The sequence below is a fragment of the Nicotiana sylvestris genome, chromosome 6 (genome assembly GCF_000393655.2).
Source record: "Nicotiana sylvestris chromosome 6, ASM39365v2, whole genome shotgun sequence".
NCBI lineage: Eukaryota > Viridiplantae > Streptophyta > Magnoliopsida > Solanales > Solanaceae > Nicotiana > Nicotiana sylvestris.
This window is the reverse complement of record NC_091062.1, coordinates 121,461,321-121,480,912: the sequence shown is the minus strand read 5'-3', so window position 1 is coordinate 121,480,912 and position 19,592 is coordinate 121,461,321. Positions and strand designations below refer to the sequence as shown.

General features: G+C 42.7%; 1 protein-coding gene across 1 annotated transcript; it reads left to right on the top strand.

Moving 5' to 3' along the window:
- The first annotated feature begins 1,048 nt into the window (after positions 1-1,048).
- LOC138871209 (uncharacterized) lies at positions 1,049-1,387 on the top strand. The gene has a single exon (XM_070149077.1). The coding sequence runs from the start codon at positions 1,049-1,051 to the stop codon at positions 1,385-1,387; it is 339 nt and encodes a 112-aa protein (XP_070005178.1).
- The last annotated feature ends 18,205 nt before the right edge of the window (positions 1,388-19,592 follow it).

The following is a 19,592-nucleotide window of genomic DNA, read 5'->3' as shown; positions in this document are numbered from 1 at the left end:
CCAAGGCAACTGGGGTGGAAATAACAATAGCAGTAGGGGAGGCAAAATACTAAGGGGGTTGGAATAATGGTAATCAAGAGAATCGGGGTCCGGGCTTTCAAAGTCCTCCGATGTTTCAATAACCTAACAACCCCCCTCCATTTTCGTCTCAAGGTCCTAGCTCGTCCAACAATGAGATGAGACGGATTGAATCAATGTTTGAGCAAATGATGATGAAAAACGCCGACTCCGATGCCTAATTGGCATCCCACAATACTTCTATCCGAAACTTGGAGGTCCAACTTGGACAAATTTCTCAAGCATTGAATACTCGCCCTAAGGGGGCACTACCTAGTGACATGATAGTAAACCCTAAGGGAGGGAACAACATAGTCTACACTATGGAGGTGACTATAAGGAGTGGTAGAGGTGGGGTCGCTAGTACCTCTAATGCAAGAAAGGTTGTGAGTGATGATGTGTTAGTGCAAGGGGATGATGAGCAAAGCACTGATGTGCAAGTGTGTGATGAGAATGTGAATGAAGAAGTAAGAATTAACATTGATGATAACGTGGAGAAGACACAAAATGATGTGAACCCTTCTAGGGAACACGCGGTAGACATACCGAAAACAGTAGTGCCCAAAGAAAAGGCTCCTTTACCAAGGACTCCTCCACTATAACCTCAGAGGCTTGCGAAACAAAACAATGAGAACCAGTTCAAGAAATTTATTGATATGATGAAGAGTTTGTCGATATATGTACCTTTGGTGGAAGATCTAGAACAAATGGCAGGATATGCCAAGTTTATGAAAGACTTAGTAACAAAAAAGAGATCTATGAATTGTGAAACTATCAAAATGACGCATCAAGTGAGTGCCATTATAAATTCCATGGCCCCAAAGCTAGAAGACCTCGGTGCTTTTACAATCCCGTGCACTATTGGTAGTGCCGATTTTGCCAAAGCTTTGTATGACTTAGGGGAAAGCATTAGCTTGATGCCATATTTTATGTTTAAGACATTGGGGATTGGGCAACCAAGGCCCATATCCATGAGGTGGCGGATAGGGAAATGAAGAAGCCATTGGGGATTATAGATGATGTGCTTGTGCGGGTTGACAAGTTCATACTTCCCTCACATTTTGTGATTCTTGACTGCGAGGTTGACTATGAGGTGTTGATCATATTGGGGAGACCTTTCCTCGCTACAAGGAAGGCTTTAGTTGATGTGGAAGCAGGGGAGCTCACCTTCCTAGTGGGTGATGAAAAAGTTGTGTTCCATGTCTGCAAATCAATGAGGCAACCCAATAGCAACGAAGTATGCTCCTTTGTGGATCTTGTGACCGAGGTGATTGTTGAAGACATCGGTGCAGTGATAAATATGGAGGACCCTTTGGAAGCTGTGTGTTGAACCATGGTGTGACTGAGGATGAAGGCTTGGTGGAATATGTCAATGCTTTACAAGGAATGGTTTCTTACACATATGAGCCCCGAAAACTTTCCTTGGATCTTGAGAACCGAAAGACTCCACCAACAAAGCCCTCAATCATGGAACCTCCCATATTGGATGTTGAAGCCTTTGCCTTCACACCTCAGGTATGAATTCTTGGGCCCTTGTTCAACTTTACCTGTTATTCTTTCTTCGTGCTTAACTAACGTGCAGGTATATACCACTCTTGTGGTGCTCCAAAAAAGGAAAAAGGCAACTGGATGGACTCTAGCTGATATTCGGGGTATAAGCCCCGCCTTTTTCATGCACAAAATTATACTTGAGAATGATGACAAACCCTCCGTGGAACATTAAAAGAGTTTGAATGAGGCTATGCAAGAGGTCGTCAAGAAGGAAATTATCAAGTCGCTAGATGCAGGGGTTGTGTTCCCCATTTTGGATAGTTCATGGACTTCGCCGGTACAATGTGTGCCAAAGAAGGGGGGTATGACTGTGGTCACAAATGAACAAAATGAGTTGATCCCCAATAGGACTATCATCGGATGGAGTGTATGCATGAATTATCGAAAGCTGAACAAAGTGACCCGCAAAGATCATTTTCCATTGCCCTTTCTTGACCAAATATTGGATAGACTTGATGGGCGTGCCTACTATTGAATTTTGAATGGGCACTCATGTTACAACCAGATTTTTATTACACCGGAAGACCAAGAGAAAACCACCTTCGCATTCCCGTATGGTACCTTTGCATTCTCAAGGATGCCATTTGGTTTGTATAATGCACCGGGTACCTTTCAACAATGTATGATGGCTATATTTATGGATATGGTGGAGGACTTCTTGGAAGTGTTCATGGATGATTTTATTGTTGTGGGTGACTCCTTTGAAGAATGCTTTAATAATCTTGACAAGGTGTTGGCCCGATGTGAAGAGACCAACTTAGTACTTAATTGGGAGAAGTGCCACTTTATGATTGAGGATGGCATTTTTCTAGGCCATAAGATCTCCAAGAACGATATTAAAGTGGACAAAGTGAAGATTGAAGTGATTTCAAAACTCTATCCTCCTACTTCCGTCAAGGGAGTTAGGAGCTTTCTTGGGCATGCGGGTTCTACCGAAGGTTCATCAAGGACTTCTCAAAATGGTGAATCCCTTGTGCAAGTTGTTGGAAAAAGATGAAAAGTTTGTGTTCGATGATAATTGCATGAAGGCTTTTGAGCTTCTCAACTATAGATTGACTACCATTCCCATCATCAACGCACCCAATTGGAGCTTACCATTTGAGCTCATGTGCGATGCTAATGACGTTGCGGTAGGAGTAGTTTTGGGCAAATGATCAACAAAATATTATATCCGCTCTATTATGCAAGAAAAACGATGAATGATGCCCAAGTCAATTATACTATGACCGAAAAGAGTTACTATCCATTTTCTTTGCCATGGAAAAGTTCAGGCCATATCTCATGTGTACCAAAGCGATTGTGCACACCGATAACGCGGCACTCCGTTACTTGATGACAAAGAAGGACTCTAACATTAGGTGGATGAGATGGGTTCTTTTGCTTCAAGAGTTTGATCTTGAAATTATTGATCGAAAAGGAAGTGAAAATCAAGTGGTGGACCACTTGTCCCGCTAGGAAGAGGAGGGGAGGCCCCATGATGGCCTCGAAATTAATGATTTATTTCCGGATGAACAACTCCTCTCCATTTCTTTGAATAGTATGTCTTGGTTCGCCGATGTGGCTAATTGTTTTTGTGATAGATATTGTTTCAAGTGAGCTCTCTTCTAACCAAAGGAAGAAGCTTAAACGGGACAGCTTGGATTATTACTGGGACGATCCTTATCTTTTCAAGATTTGTAATGATGGTGTGATCTGGAGATGTGTTCTAGAAGAGGAGCAAATGAGTATTCTTGATGCTTCCCATTCCTCGCCCTACGGTGGTCATCATGGTGGGGCGAGAAATGCTTCAAAGGTTCTTAACTGTGGATTTTATTGGCCTACCCTGTATAAAGATGATAGTAAGCTTGTTAAGAGATGTGATGAGTGTCAGAGAGCTAGTGGAATTTCCAAGAAGGATGAAATGCCTCTCACCACTATTCTTGAGATTGACATTTTTGACGTGTGGGGCATTGACTTCATGGGACCATTTGTGAGTTCATGTGGTAACACTTACATTCTGGTTCCTATTGATTATGTTTCTAAGTGGGTTGAAGTTGTGGCTTTGCCCAACAATGAGGCACAGAGTGTGGTGGCAGTCTTAAAGAAAAATATCTTCAAAAGGTTTAGCACGCCAAGGGCGATTATTAGTAATGGGGATTCTCATTTTTGCAACAAGGCCTTCGTACTTTACTCTTCAAGTGTGGTGTCAATCATAAAGTGTCAACCCATTTCATACCCATGCTAGTGGACAAGTTGAGGTCTCTAACACGGAGATAAAGAGCATATTATCAAAAACTATCAATGCAAACTAGACTGATTGGTCAAGGAAACTGGATGATGCTTTGTGGGCTTACAGAACTCTGTATAAGACTCCAATTGGTATGTCTCCATACCGATTGGTATTTGGAAGAGCATGCCATATTCTGGTTGAGTTACAACATAAGGCCATATGGGCTCTTAAGAAGTTAAACCTTGAATGGGATAGCTGCAAATCTCTAGGTAGAGCAACTAAATGAACTTGATGAGTTTAGGTTTCATGCCTATTCCAGCTCGTCCTTGTATAAGGACAAGATGAAGTACTTGTTGATACCCAATTTTTCCCTATGTATTTTTTATACTCAAAATACTTTCAAAATAGCATATGTATGCATATACAAGCACGCCCAAAGGCTTTGGTACTTTCCCAAATTTTTAAAGATTTTTAAAACCAATTTATGGCCTATTTTGCACTATAAAAACCAATAAGTATTCCCAAAACTTGTCATTTTGGCGAATAATTTATTTTATTCTCGCATTTACACAAAATATAATTTACATAATTTTTTGCATAATGTTACAAGTCCATTTGGTATTTTAAACTAAATTTGCATGAAATGGCAATTTTAGCCTATTTCTCAATTTAATAGCATTCGTAATCACAAAATTATTTCTAATATTTTTAGATTAATACTTATGCATTTCTTATTAACTCTGTATTTTTAATTTGATTTTTAAACACTATTTATTATTTTTATAAAATCAAAACGGGGAAAATTGGCTATTTAAATTGCAGTCCCTTTTTATTTCAATTGTAGCCCAAATTGCACCCTCAATTTCAACCCCAACCCGTATTCCTAGATTACCCGACCCATACCCAATTAATTTACCCGATCCAGCCTTGATCTGATCTGAGCCGTTGATCAAATGAGATCAACGGCCCAGATTCTATTTCCCAAATTAAATCAAACGACCCCCCTTTGACCCCTCATTTCTCATAGAGACCGGTCTCTCTCTTGGTCTCTTCGTCTCCTCCTTCTCTCTAGAACCCTCTGGTTCCCTCCTCATTCTCCGACGAGCTTCATCGCCTCTTCGGCCATGCTCCGTCCTCACTTCTCTCGACCACCAGTCGCCATGGAGCTGTGTCTCGCTGATATTCTCTAAGTTTTGAGGCTCCAGAGACTTCCACAATGCAAGATGGTCACTGGAAGCCTTGCTTGGCTTATCTCCGGCCTTTTCTCCGATGGTTTTCAGTCCGATGGCACTATGAACGCCATTATTAACGAGTTTCACAGCCAGGTTCCTTACCTCACCGATTTATTGCAAAAAACCCTAATTTCTGCCTAAGTCTCTCGATCTCTATCTTTTTAAAGCATTTTTAACTTATCCTTTTGTGTTTTACACTACCTTCTGCCTGATTCTCAAATTTTAAACGTTTTGTTCTTTTCTCAAAAGCTAGGGTTTCCGAACCCCTTTCAAAAATCACTATATCTTCTGCTTCTTTTTGAGTATTATGTGCTTATGCTTGTATTATTTGTTTATGTTTGTGCTATGAGCTTGTTTGTGTGGTTTTCTGGTTAATCCGAGTTCCATGCTTTAAGTTTCTATTAGGGCTCCTGTCTTGTGTTGAAACTGTGATCTTCTCGCTTAGTGTTCTCTGATTTTCACACCTATTGTGTTTATAGGTCTAATTGTTATTCTAAATAATTTTGTGCATCTCTTTGAATCCCTGATTATCCGTATATGATTTCCTTGGAGATGCTCCACTGATTTGAATTGTTTCCTTGATTGTGAGATGCTTTCCTTACTTAAGGATGATTCCCTGTGATTTTCCATCTCACCCGTGATTTTCCTTTGGAAGATTTAAAGAAGAAAGCCGTGTCCCCAGCGGATCAAGCAAAGTAATGTAAACTGGCATTCAAACGTCAGCAAAGGACCAGCATCATCTCCCAAAGTCACAAGATAAAGGCATCGGAGGAGAGTGTTAGCCGACAAGAAAGCAAAGCAACAAGAACAAGTTGAAGATGGATAAGATTTCAGGATCCTCAATTTAGCTTAGCTTCTTGTTTTCCTTTTAGAGCAATGTAATAGGGAGATCGGTTGAGCAGTAGCATCCTACAGCAGTATACAACAGCGCACAACAACAACAGCAAGCAATACAGTCACACGGTAGTCCCAGCTACCAAAATTTCCCGAACTACATTGACCTGATTCCTGTTCAGCCCAGGATATGTAGGAAACCTCTGAAGCAAAGGTTCGGTCAAATCTCTTTCAAAAAATGCTTCACACGGAGTATTCGGACGGGCAAAAATCGCTCGCTTTATCTTTGCGCGAAAACCCTTCGTGTCTTCGTGCAAAGAGGGGCAGCTGTAAGCACGTGATTTTTGCTTCACGGACAGTCACTCCAAAAGAAATAGTAACAAAGGACCTCGCTGTACAATTTTCAATTTTCCGTAACGTGTGCTGCTAGTCATGTGTGGGTCTGTCCATTTTGTCCATTTTTTACATTATTAAACAAAGTACAAAATGTGTATGATCTGGTAATTAGACCATAATTCATTCAGTAAAAGAAAAATTCACAAAAATATTCTAGGGTGCGATTTAACCTATTTAAATATTTTGATAATTATGTTTGTTTGAATTTCATTTTTTATTTTTAGTTTTAAGATTAGAAAAAAAGAAGAAAAGAAAAAAAAAGAAAAAAAGAAAGGGAGAAAAGAATGAAGAAAACGGTTTGGGCCAAGGAAATAAACCAAAAATAGGCCCAAACCAATTCGATCAGGTCCAGTCCAAAACCGGCTACCCAGGCATCTCCTGAAACGACGTCGTTTCAGGCAAATCAATCTGAGCCGTCCGTCCCAGCCGATCCAACGGTTCAGGACCTCTTTCAGCGACCCATGTTCAAACCCGACCCAATAACCAATCCGACCCAACCCCTCACTTAAACCAAACGACCCCGTTTAACTATCAAACGACCCCGTCCCATTTCTCAGCATCAGATCTAAGCCGTTGAGATCATCTGATCTAACGGCTCAGATCCGATCAACCTCACCATATATAAACCTTCCCTTACACCCCACGCCCCCTATCCGAACCCCACCCCTCACTCGTCTCCTTCCCTGAACCCTGAAACCCCCAAACCCTAGCAGCCGCCCTAGTCTCCTTCGCCATTAAAGCCGGCGGCACGAACGCCGGTGACCACCCCCTGAACACCCTAAGACCCCCTCACTCCCCTGAACACGAATCCACTAACCACGAACCTCGAATCATCTCCTATCGTCTCGAATCTGGATTTGAAGATTCGAGACAAAACCCGGATCTATGCCAAACCATCCCATCTTCATACCAGACACTCCCCTGACCTTCCTCGTGACCAAGCTAAGCTTGGTTTGGTCCGAATCTACCCACAACTCCTAAAAATCCAGATCTGGAAATTCAGAACTTGAAACACATGCACCTGGGGAACCCGGCCGGTTTGGACATGGGTTTGAGGTCTAATAGACCTTAATCAAGGTGTTCTCATGTGAGAACACCCTGATTAAAGTTTGTTCGGCCTCAAAAGTTCGAAGTTGAATCAGATTTGGGTCTGTTTGATTTAAGCATTTTCGGTAAGTTTTCCTTTCTTTTGTGTTAGTTTTGATTAAGTGGTCAGCATGTTTCGTTGTGTTTGTTTGTTATTTTTTGTTATTTTTTCATTCGGATTTCTTCATCTCTGTAAAGACCTTTTATTTGGTCGATTGGTTTCTGTGTATGATTTAAATGTATCCTATGATAAGCATGTCCGATTAGTATAGTCGTCGCATGAATAAACTTATATAGGTTCCTAGTGACTGACCAAGTTGTCCGAAGCCCTTTAGGTCCCTGAACATATTGTTTGTGTGAGCGACTGATTATTACCTGCTATAATTAGTATAGTCGACTCGATAAATGTCGTTGATTAGTTTCTATAACTAATGAATCAAACGAGCTAATAATGTCGCATGACTAATTGATACTTTGCCACTGATTGAAGGCCCCAACATTGTTTGAAATAGTTTGTTTGCATTGAAAAATGACTGAAAGGTTCAGTCTAGGCAGTCCTGAATTTGAAACTTTCATCAGTTCAAAAATGCCCTGATGCGGCAAAGGGTCAAGACAGTGGTAACCAGGGTTTAACAGGGGTAGTCTGGGGTTTGCAAAGAACAAAAATGATTAGTTTAAATGAGCTGACAAGTAGGGTACTAATTTGGGATTAAATTAATGCCAATGGGGAACAAGACATAAGAGTATGAGACTTAAATTGAATAAAAAATGAGGCCCATAACTCCTGATTAAACAAAACCAGGCGTGGGAATAAAGGGGGCTGACACCAAAAGATGCTTAGGCATGGGCTTTAAAGAGTATGGGCAGGCTGCAAGTTGCAGCAAAAAAGGCAGCTTAACTGCACTGGTTTTTGGCTTATAAATAAGTCATTTGAGAACTTAAACGGGGCTGGAGTTTTTTGAGTCTTAGGCTGGACTTTTAGTCTTCAGAAAAAAAAGAGAGAAAAGGCTGGAATTTTTAGTTTTAAAGCTGAAACTTTTAGTCTAAAGAAAGGTTTACTGAGTTTAAAGAAAGCTGAATAACATAAGTTAGTTTCCAAATAGATTGTAACCAAACACTGCCTGAAAGTTGTATAAGAGTGCATATTGGTCAAGCTGTCTTGGCCAAGTTCTGTTGCTTGCATTGACTGAGTTGTTTGTGGTTGTTGAACTGGTGGTTTTACTGCATTTGAACCCTCAGTTACTGCTGCTATTTCTTTACTTTTTCCTGGGATTACTGGCTTGGCACTCGACTATTTGCTAGTCCTTGTATTCTGGGAGATCACTGTTGGTTATCTGTGGCTGTGGAAAACACTTGGTTCAGTTGGTTGTTGCTGTGTTGTTGTTGTGTATCTGTTGTTGCTGTGTTTGCTGCATACTGCCTAGCTGACCATTCCTTCCTTCTTTGTCCTCCATACCAGGTACACAATTAATACCACAAATGTAACTGAAAGTTTGAGCATGAATGCAAAAGAGAGGACCTGCAGATTGTTTTTTTATATATGTACATGAACTGTTACTCTAAATGTCATGAAATAGTTACATTTTTGTTTGGACAATAGAAGCAGCCTACATACTAAGTATATCAATGTAGGTTAACGAATGCTAGCCTTGTATGTATACTGCTAGGTGAAAAATATGCCCAGTGTAATAAGTTGTATTTCAGACTTAGTCTGATGGTGTAGTATATTCTCTAATGTAGGCCAAATAGGAAAGCTATCCGTTTTAGTTAAAGTTCTTTCTCCTTTTGCCATATTGTCCCATAAATTGATAAACTCATTTCACAAAACAAAGAATCAGTTCAGGGCCTCAACCTCATGAAGGTCGAGCCCAAATCGAAGCAAACCAAGTAGGCTCGCGTAGAACAGGCAGAGGCCCAGGTCTGGCCTATCACGCATGGGCTGGATTTGGGCCTATAATTGTTTGTTCGGCTGACTGTACATACAGCCTCATTTCTGAAATTTTTTTAGCTTTTCTGAATGTCATTACAAATAACTTGCAAGCATTTAATTAATTAGGACTATCTACTGTTTTCAATTGATAAAGACAAACACGACGAGAAACGTAGTTGTTATAGGATATCCTTTTAAAAAAAATATATAATAATAAAAAAATAAGAACGAGATGAGCCTCGATGAAAATAAACAAAACGCACAGACGCGGGGCCCTTGTTTAAAGGTGTATTATCAAAGCATCTAGGTTCCAGGACGGGTTGTTTAGCAAATCTCACAACTCTCCTAAAAATAACAATACGTTAGACTCTTTAGGACGCGCCTTAATAAATCTTACCTTCTTAAACTCGGGTGCGCATTTATGTGACCCAAATCCAATTCTCAACGGAGTCGAAATGTGTTTCTAATCACGGGTACATTGATTGTGACGTGGTTCGAGATGCGTGTCCATGACGTTGCAATTTCATTTAAAAAAAAAAATTGAGATGAGCCTCGCCAAATAAAAATGTACACAGCTACGGGGCCCTCCAACTGTATATATATATTAAAACACTTAGAATTCGGGACAGGTCGTTTAGCGAATTTTTCGGCCTTACCCAAAACAACAAATACGCTAGTTGCTTTAGGCACGTCTTAATAATTTACTCTCCTTAATTCGGGTGCACATTTATGTGACCCAAATCCAAATCTCAACCGAGTCAAAATATGTCAACAATCACGGGTGCATTGATGCAACGTGATTCGAGATATGTTTTCACAACGTTGCAATTCTTGATAAAAACAGTAAATGATAAAAGAGGTTAAAAGTTAAATTTTGCACATAAGTTCACACTTGTATAAGATCAGATAATCAAGCCGAATATAACAGTTGAGCGACCGTGCTAGAACCACGGAACTCGGGAATGCCTAACACCTTCTCCCGGGTTAACAGAATTCCTTATCCGGATTTCTGGTACGCAGACCATAATATAGAGTCATTATTTTCCTCGATTCGGGATTAAAATTGGTGACTTGGGACACCCTAAATCTCCCAAGTGGCGACTCTGAAATAATTAAACGAATCCCGTTTCGATTGTCCTTTAATTGGAAAAAACTCCCCTGCGCCCCCGCGGGCGCGGAAAAAGGAGGTGTGACACCTCCTCATATGCTAAAGAGAGGGTAGAGTATATATAGTCTTCAAATAAGTGATAAATAAGGTAACACATATAGACTGATTATAATTATAGAAAGAAAACCTATTAGAATCAATTAAAACTCAAATTGCCTTCAATTAGGGAGTCACAGCTCAAACGGTAAAGAAAAATGCATCAAATAAGGAAGGTACAACATAATTACAAGTAAGGAAAGTAAATAAGCATATAGTGTGCATATAAACAGACTGATTTTGAAAGCAATTAGTTAAGGAAAATCACGGGTGATAGCATCGTCATGCTGGGCATGCTACAACGTTTCCAAACTGCTTCTTTTGAGATGCGTTCCTTTTCCTTTTGAATTGCACACTTGCCTCTGCAGTTGTCTGCTTCTTGGTGCTGGGGATTTTATTGTTTCCCGTTTGGGGCTCTCTGTTGTACCCTTCCGTCTCCAGGTGGGGTGACTGATTCCAAAATCTAGAGCTAAAGAGTATTCCCGCATTATACTGGTGGGCGACCTAGAACTTAAAAGTATTCCCGCATTATACTGGTGGGCGACCTAGAACTTAAAAGTATTCCCGCATTATACTGGTGGGCGACCTAGAACTTAAATGTATTCCCGCATTATACTGGTGGGCGACCTAGAACTTAAAAGTATTCCCGCATTATACTAGTGGGCGACCTAGAACTTAAATGTATTCCCGCATTATACTGGTGGGCGACCTAGAACTTAAAAGTATTCCCGCATTTTACTGGTGGGCGACCTAGAACTTAAAAGTATTCCCGCATTATACTGGTGGGCGACCTAGAACTTAAATGTATTCCCGCATTATACTGGTGGGCGACCTAGAACTTAAAAGTATTCCCGCATTTTACTGGTGGGCGACCTAGAACTTAAAAGTATTCCCGCATTATACTGGTGGGCGACCTAGAACTTAAATGTATTCCCGCATTATACTGGTGGGCGACCTAGAACTTAAAAGTATTCCCGCATTATACTGGTGGGCGACCTAGAACTTAAATGTATTCCCGCATTATACTGGTGGGCGGCCTAGAACTTAAAAGTATTCCCGCATTATACTGGTGGGCGGCCTAGAACTTAAAAGTATTCCCGCATTATACTGGTGGGCGACCTAGAACTTAAAAGTATTCCCGCATTATACTGGTGGGCGACCTAGAACTTAAAAGTATTCCCGCATTATACTGGTGGGCGACCTAGAACTTAAATGTATTCCCGCATTATACTGGTGGGCGACCTAGAACTTTAAAAGTATTCCCGCATTATACTGGTGGGCGACCTAGAACTTAAATGTATTCCCGCATTTTACTGGTGGGCGACCTAGAACTTAAAAGTATTCCCGCATTATACTGGTGGGCGACCTAGAACTTTAAAAGTATTCCCGCATTATACTGGTGGGCGACCTAGAACTTAAATGTATTCCCGCATTATACTGGTGGGCGACCTAGAACTTAAAAGTATTCCCGCATTATACTAGTGGGCGACCTAGAACTTAAATGTATTCCCGCATTATACTGGTGGGCGACCTAGAACTTAAAAGTATTCCCGCATTATACTGGTGGGCGACCTAGAACTTAAAAGTATTGAAATTGCTTTCCCGTTCTTCCGAGAAAATTTTCGACAATTGGCAGAAAATTTTCTGCCCCGGTTTTTGGTGACTTCCATGGCGGTGCATCTTGCTGCCATCATCAATCCTTTGTTTTCCTGCAGCAGACAAAAGGATTTAATCAGTTTTAATCGTGGTGGTAGAGGGTGCCTTTCTGGCGAGCCATTTTTCTCTCTTCCCCTTCTCTTGCTCTTTGTCCCCATAATTGGTTGGCGGGCAAAGTTGCCTGTTGGGGGGTTTCTAGCCTGCTGGGGATTGGTTTTCAATTTATCCTCTTTTCTGCTTTCTCTTTAAACACATGATGTGGGAGTCTGCTTCTAACTCCCGAAACCACTCCCTTTTGGAGCTTACTTCTTCAAAAATTTCCGGGCACAATCACTGCATTGCCCGGGACCGGACTTTAAGACTGTTTGTATTATCCTGCATTGGATGAATTCCCCTTTGGTTCCTGGTAGTAAGCTTTGAAAAATCCTTTCAAGACACATTTTAGGAAAAGAAATAAAGATATGGAAAAAAGAAAAACTTTCTGAACCAATATTTTGTGGGAGGAGACAATCCAAAGAACTTATCTGGAGGACACAACTGGTCCCCGTGATCATGACGTGCACCATAGATTCCCGACCCAGTCTATTTGTATCAATCGATTTGTCCGACGGTCTGACTTGCTGGGGATGATAAATGGATGTTCATCTTGTTGCGAATGTGGTAGCTTTTGCTGCTCTATCTTGTCGCCTCATAGTGCCCTTCGAGGGGTTTTCACTAATGAGACTCTCTCTTTTCTCTCATCTCCCGGCGCCTTATGGTGCCTGTGAAGGTTTTCACCAATAAGACTCTCTCATTTCATATCCCTCGTCTTACGTCGCCTCTCGGTGCCTGCGAAGGTTTTCACCGATGAGACTCTCTCATTTTATTTCTTTCGATGAATCGGGGCGTTGTAGATACGACCCTCTCTTCTGGAGATTCCTTTGACTATCAATTCATTCTCAGTCTCACGATCCTCTTCTTTGCTGGGGATCAGTGTATCATTCTCGGTCTTATTTGCTGGATTTGGCATCTCTCGAACATTGATCGGGAGGTCTTTTGGATGTTGACATTGGTTTTGGTGTGGAGTTAAAGAAAGGCTATGAAAAATGAAAATAATTTGATGGGTGATGTGCTACAACTTTTGGAATCAAACCTTTGTTGGAATTTTAAAACATAACTTCTGCCCCAGTTTTCTTGCTTGGGGAATTTATTTTTTACTCTTATGTTGTGCTATGTGCGTTACGCACGCTGTGCCTATTATGCACACTATGTACATTATGCATCCTATATTTACTATGATGCATACTATGACCGAGCCGTGAGGCGCCTACGTATCCTCTTTGAGGAATCAGGTCAAACGTAGTTCCCACGGTTTTGTATTTCTTTATGATTTCATCTTCTTCTTTTTTTCTTTTTTTCTTTTTTTTTTTTTTTCTTTTTTTTTTCTTTTCATTTTCTTTCTCTCTTTTTTCATATCTTTCCCATTAGTGATTCCAAAAGAGGGACATGAAAGAATTACTTAAGGCTCAAAGGGGGAAGCAAGGGTTAAACAGTGTTTGGATAGAAGAAAGAATTGCCTCCGTCATCTCATTATCCATCAAATGCCAAATACAAACAAATAAACCAAAAATTGCCATAATTAAAGAAATTACGCATAATATCTCTTGACTGCATCTGAATTGATAGCCATGTCGACACATCTACCTTCGATATCTGTCAAACACAGAGCGCCGTTGGACAATACTCTGGTCACGATATAAGGCCCTTGCCAATTTGGGGCGAATTTGCCTTTTGCTTCGACCTGATGTGGGAGGATCTTCTTTAACACCTGCTGCCCTACCTCAAACTTCCTGGGGCGCACCTTCTTGTTATATGCTCTTGCCATTCTCTTCTGATACAGTTGACCATGGCACACTGCTGCCAATCTTTTCTCATCTATCAGGCTCAACTGTTCCAATCGAGCTTTTACCCATTCATCATCATCAATCCCGGCTTCAGTGACAATTCGGAGGGACGGAATTTCGACCTCCGCTGGTATCACGGCCTCAGTTCCGTATACCAACAAGTAAGGAGTTGTGCCTATGGAGGTCCGGACGGTAGTGCGGTACCCCAATAAAGCAAAGGGTAATTTCTCGTGCCACTGTCTGGACCCTTCCACCATTTTTCGCAGTATCTTCTTGATATTCTTATTGGCTGCTTCGACTGCTCCATTTGCCTTAGGACGATATGGGGTGGAATTGCGGTGTGTAATCTTGAATTGTTGGCATACCTCTCTCATCAAGCTGCTATTAAGATTCGCACCGTTATCCGTGATGATCACTTTTGGGATCCCAAATCTGCAGATGATATGGGAGTGAACAAAGTCCACCACTGCCTTCTTAGTTACTGATTTGAAGGTTTTAGCCTCAACCCATTTGGTGAAGTAATCAATGGTCACTAGAATGAACCTATGACCGTTGGACGCTGCTGGCTCGATGGGCCCAATGACATCCATGCCCCATGCTACAAACGGCCAGGGTGCTGACATCGTATGTAACTCTGTTGGCGGAGAATGAATCAAATCTCCATGTATCTGGCACTGATGGCATTTCCTTACGAAAGTGATACAGTCGTGTTCCATGGTTAGCCAATAACACCCTGTTCGAAGGATCTTTCTTGCCAATATATATCCGCTCATGTGTGGCCCACAAACTCCGGCATGTACTTCCGCCATAACCGTCGTTGCCTGCCCGGCATCTATGCATCTCAACAATCCCAAATCCGGGGTTCTTTTGTACAATACTCCTCCACTGAGGAAGAAACCATTCGACAAACGCCGAAGGGCTCTTTTTTGGTCCCCAAAAGCATGTTCTGGATATATCCCCATCCTGAGGTATTCCTTGATATCATGAAACCAGGGTTCGCCATCTGCTTCTTCTTCTACGGCATTGCAGTAGGCGTGCTGATCACGGACCTGGATGTGTAGAGGATCAACATACATTTTGTCAGGGTGGTGCAACATTGATGCTAAGGTGGCTAAGGCATCCGCAACCTCATTGTGAACTCTCGGGATATGTTTGAACTTTACCGATCGAAATTTCTTGCTCAGATCATGCAAGCATTGTCGGTATGGTATGAGCTTTAGATCTCGTGTTTCCCATTCACCCTGAATTTGATGTACCAAGAGGTCCGAGTCTCCCAAGACCAAGACGTCTTGGACACCCATGTCAGCAGCCAAGCGCAGACCCAGAATGCAAGCTTCATATTCGGCCATATTGTTGGTGCAATAGAAGCGTAGTTGAGCCGTAACAGGATAATGCCGTCCTGTTTCAGAAATGAGTACTGCTCCTATTCCAACCCCTTTTGCGTTTGCCGCTCCATCGAAGAAAAGCTTCCAACCCGGTTCCTCGGGTAATTCCAACTCATTCGTATGCATCACCTCTTCGTCAGGAAAATACGTTCTTAAGGGCTCGTATTTCTCATCAACGGGATTCTCTGCCAAATGGTCTGCCAGTGCCTGGGCTTTCATGGCCGTCCTTGTCACGTAGATGATATCAAATTCTGTGAGCAGAATTTGCCATTTTGCCAACCTTCCCGTGGGCATAGGTTTCTGAAAGATATACTTCAACGGGTCCAAACGGGATATGAGATAAGTAGTATACGAAGACAGGTAGTGCTTCAATTTCTGAGCTACCCAAGTTAGGGCGCAGCACGTTTTCTCGAGTTGAGTGTACTTGACCTCATGCACTGTGAATTTCTTGCTAAGATAGTAGATGGCTTGCTCCTTCCTCCCTGAGTCGTCATGTTGCCCCAGTACACAACCAAATGAATTTTCCAAGACTGTCAGGTAAAGGATTAGGGGTTTCCCGGGCTTAGGTGGGACCAACACGGGTGGATTAGACAGATACCCTTTGATTTGGTCGAAAGCCTCTTGACACTCTGTCGTCCAACCTTCTGCAGCATCCTTTCTCAGTAGCCGAAATATGGGCTCACAAGTTGCTGTGAGTTGAGCGATGAACCTGCTGATGTAATTGAGTCTACCCAGCAAACTCATTACCTCTGTTTTGTTCCTTGGCGGTGGCAAGTCTCGGATGGATTCAATTTTGGATGGGTCTAACTCAATCCCCCGTCGACTGACGATGAATCCTAGCAACTTTCCTGATGGAACCCCGAATGCGCATTTGGCCGGGTTAAGCTTGATATCATACCTTCGGAGTCTTTGGAAAAATCTCCTTAGGTCTGCTACATGGTCCTCCTGACGCCAAGATTTGATGATCACATCATCGACGTACACTTCTATTTCTTTGTGTATCATGTCATGAAACACAGCAGTCATTGCTCGCATGTACGTTGCCCCAGCGTTCTTTAACCCGAACGGCATTACCCGATAGCAGTAGGTTCCCCATGGCGTAATAAACGCTGTCTTCTCAGCATCCTCTTCGTCCATTAGGATCTGATGATAACCTGCATAGCAATCCACAAAGGATCCAATCTCGCGCCCTGCGCAATTGTCGATTAAGATATGAATGTTGGGTAGCGGAAAATTGTCCTTGGGACTTGCTTTGTTGAGGTTGCGGTAATCCACGCACACCCTGATTTTTCCATCCTTTTTTGGGACTGGTACCACATTGGCCAACCATTCGGGATACCGAGTGACCCGAATGACCTTCGATTGCAACTGCTTGATCACTTCTTCTTTGATTTTCACACTCATTTCTGTTTTAAATTTCCTTAGTTTTTGCTTGACCGGAGGGTATGCCGGGTCAGTGGGTAGTTTGTGAACCACTAAATTGGTGCTCAATCCAGGCATATCATCATAGGACCATGCAAAAACATCTTTGAATTCCCTGAGAGTTTCGATCAATTCTGCTTTGACATTCGGCTCAATGTGGATGCTAATTTTGGTCTCTTGGATGTTATCAGCGTCTCCTAGGTTTACAGCCTCAGTGTCATTTAGGTTAGGCTTGGGTTTCTCTTCAAATTGGCACAGTTCTCGGTTTATTTCTTCGAAGGCTTCCCCTTCGTCACATTCGGATTCATTATCACAAACGACCTCTTGCATCATTGAGTCAGATTCAGATTGATTTATTAGACTAGGTCGAAGATCCGCTGTGCATGCCATGTCATTAGGACCAGTAAAAAGAGAACTGTTCAGAAAGAAAAAGAACAAAACAAGAAATTAAAATGGGACAAAAGAAAAGAACTTTATTAAATTTGCAGGATAAAAAGGGTTCACACTTTTACAAAACGAAAGTAAAATTGGGATTACACCCTTGAATAATCCGATCAAACAAACAAACAAACAAAACATTAATCAAAGCCTACTACCAAGACTCCCCTCGGACAGGAAGAGGAGTAACCGTCCAATTGTTGGTCTTGGCCTTAGGCCCCACGAATTGTATCTCTGCTCTGCTGGAACCCTCTCCAGCTTCCACCATACTGACATCCGCGAATAGTCTCTCAAAACTCTGATTTAGGTCTTCACTTATGCCGATCAAAGGTCCTCGAATCTTTGGGATCGCTGACCCCTTGGCACTAGCTTTAACAAAAGACCTTGAGAGGCGTGGCACTGGTTTAGGCAGAGACCAGACCCTCTTCTTCATTTTTCGCGCTTGCTTCCTGTCTGCTGTGGTTGGTTTGAACCCCAACCCGAAAGTTTCCAGATTCTTAGGAAGGGAGACAGGTTGGACTATCCCTTGAAGTTCAACTCCCAGGCCTTTTCCCGGCACAAACCCATTACCCAGCATTTCTGATACCATCATGACTGTTGCGGCAGCCACCCTAGGGTGCGGGATGATTTCTCCTTCAGAAATTTTGTTGGCCGACCCTGTATCGAGAATCTGGTAGACCCAGGGACCCTTGTCATCAGTGGTCTCTATGAAAGGCACAATGGTTCCGCCCATGGTGCATGTTGTATCCTCGCCGTGCAACACGACCTCTTGTCTTTCCCACTCGAACTTCACTGTCTGATGTAGGGTGGAAGGCACCGCTTTAGCTGCATGAATCCAAGGTCGTCCTAACAGCAAGTTGTAAGATACCGTGGCGTCCAATACTTGGAATTCCATGGTAAACAGGACCGGACCAATGGTCAGTTCAAGTACAACGTCCCCCACAGTGGCTGTTCCGTTTCCGTCAAACCCCCGGACACAGATGCTATTCTCCCGGATTCTTCCACGGTCAATCTTTAACTGGTCCAGGGTGGATAATGGACAAATATTGGCGCTTGAGCCGTTATCCACCAATACTCGGGTTACCACCGAGTCTTCACATTTGACAGCTAGGTATAGAGCTTTGTTATGCTCCGTACCTTCCACCGGCAGGTCATCATCGGAGAATGTCACTCTGTTCACCTCGAAAATCTTGCTAGCAATGGTTTCCAGGTGGTTTACAGAAATCTCACTGGGTACATGGGCCTCGTTCAATATCTTTAACAGGGCCCGGCGATGTTCCTCGGAATGGAGGAGTAATGACAATAGTGAGATCTGGGCAGGTGTTTTTCTCAGCTGCTCAACCACAGAATAGTCTTGCACTTTCATCTTCCTCAGGAAGTCTTCAGCCTCTTCTTCTGACACTGGCTTCTTGGTTGCCACTGGGTTGGTTTTTCTTAACTCCACCGGAGCAAAGCATCGACCTGATCGAGTCAGCCCTTGCGCTTCACAACTGACTTCTTCCACCTGTTTTCCTTGGTATGTCACCACTGCTTTTTCATATTTCCAGGGCACAGCCCTGCTGTCAAGCATTGGCAGTTGGACCACCGGCTTTATGGTCACCCGTTCTCTACATACCCCTTTCAACATGACTGCCGGTGTGGGCAGGATCCCTGGTATTACCAACTTGCTTGGCTCGGGTTTGCTTGCTATGACGGACGGGCTCTTCCCCCATATTACTACCGGCTTGACGCCTTCTCCCTGCGACTGTACATTTGTTTCTCCACTGGTTAAGACTTCTTTTGGGGCAGCTTGGATCATCATCACTGTTTGTGAGGGTTTTCTTAATTCTCCTCCCTCACACACCAACTCAATCATGTGAGTTTCGTGATGCGCTGGCAGTGGGTTTTGGTTGATGTTAGGAGCCTCTGGTGTCTGGACCTCGATCTTATTGGTGTCAATAAGATCCTGTATGGCATGCCTTAACTTCCAGCACTTCTCGGTATCGTGCCCGAGCATCCCTGAACAGTATTCACAACTGATTGAACGATCCAAATTCTGAGGCGGGGGATTTGGTTCCCGAGTATGGACAGGACTAACCAAACCCAATTGCCGCAGCTTGTGGAACACAGCGGTGTAGGTTTCTCCCAATTCGGTGAAGGTTCTTTGCTTCCGCAACCTGTCATTCCTAGCATCTGGATTTCCCCGGAAACCTGCCCCTGAAGGATTTCTATATGCCCTTGGTGGAGGGTAAGTGTTTTGTGGTGGTGCATATATGTTCTGGGGAGCCGGTGCGCGCCATTGTGGGCGAACCGGAGGCTGAGTGTATACC

Excerpts from the sequence above, each read along its gene's own strand:
- LOC138871209 (XM_070149077.1), top strand. The coding sequence starts at position 1,049 with ATGAAGAAGCCATTGGGGATTATAGATGATGTGCTTGTGCGGGTTGAC.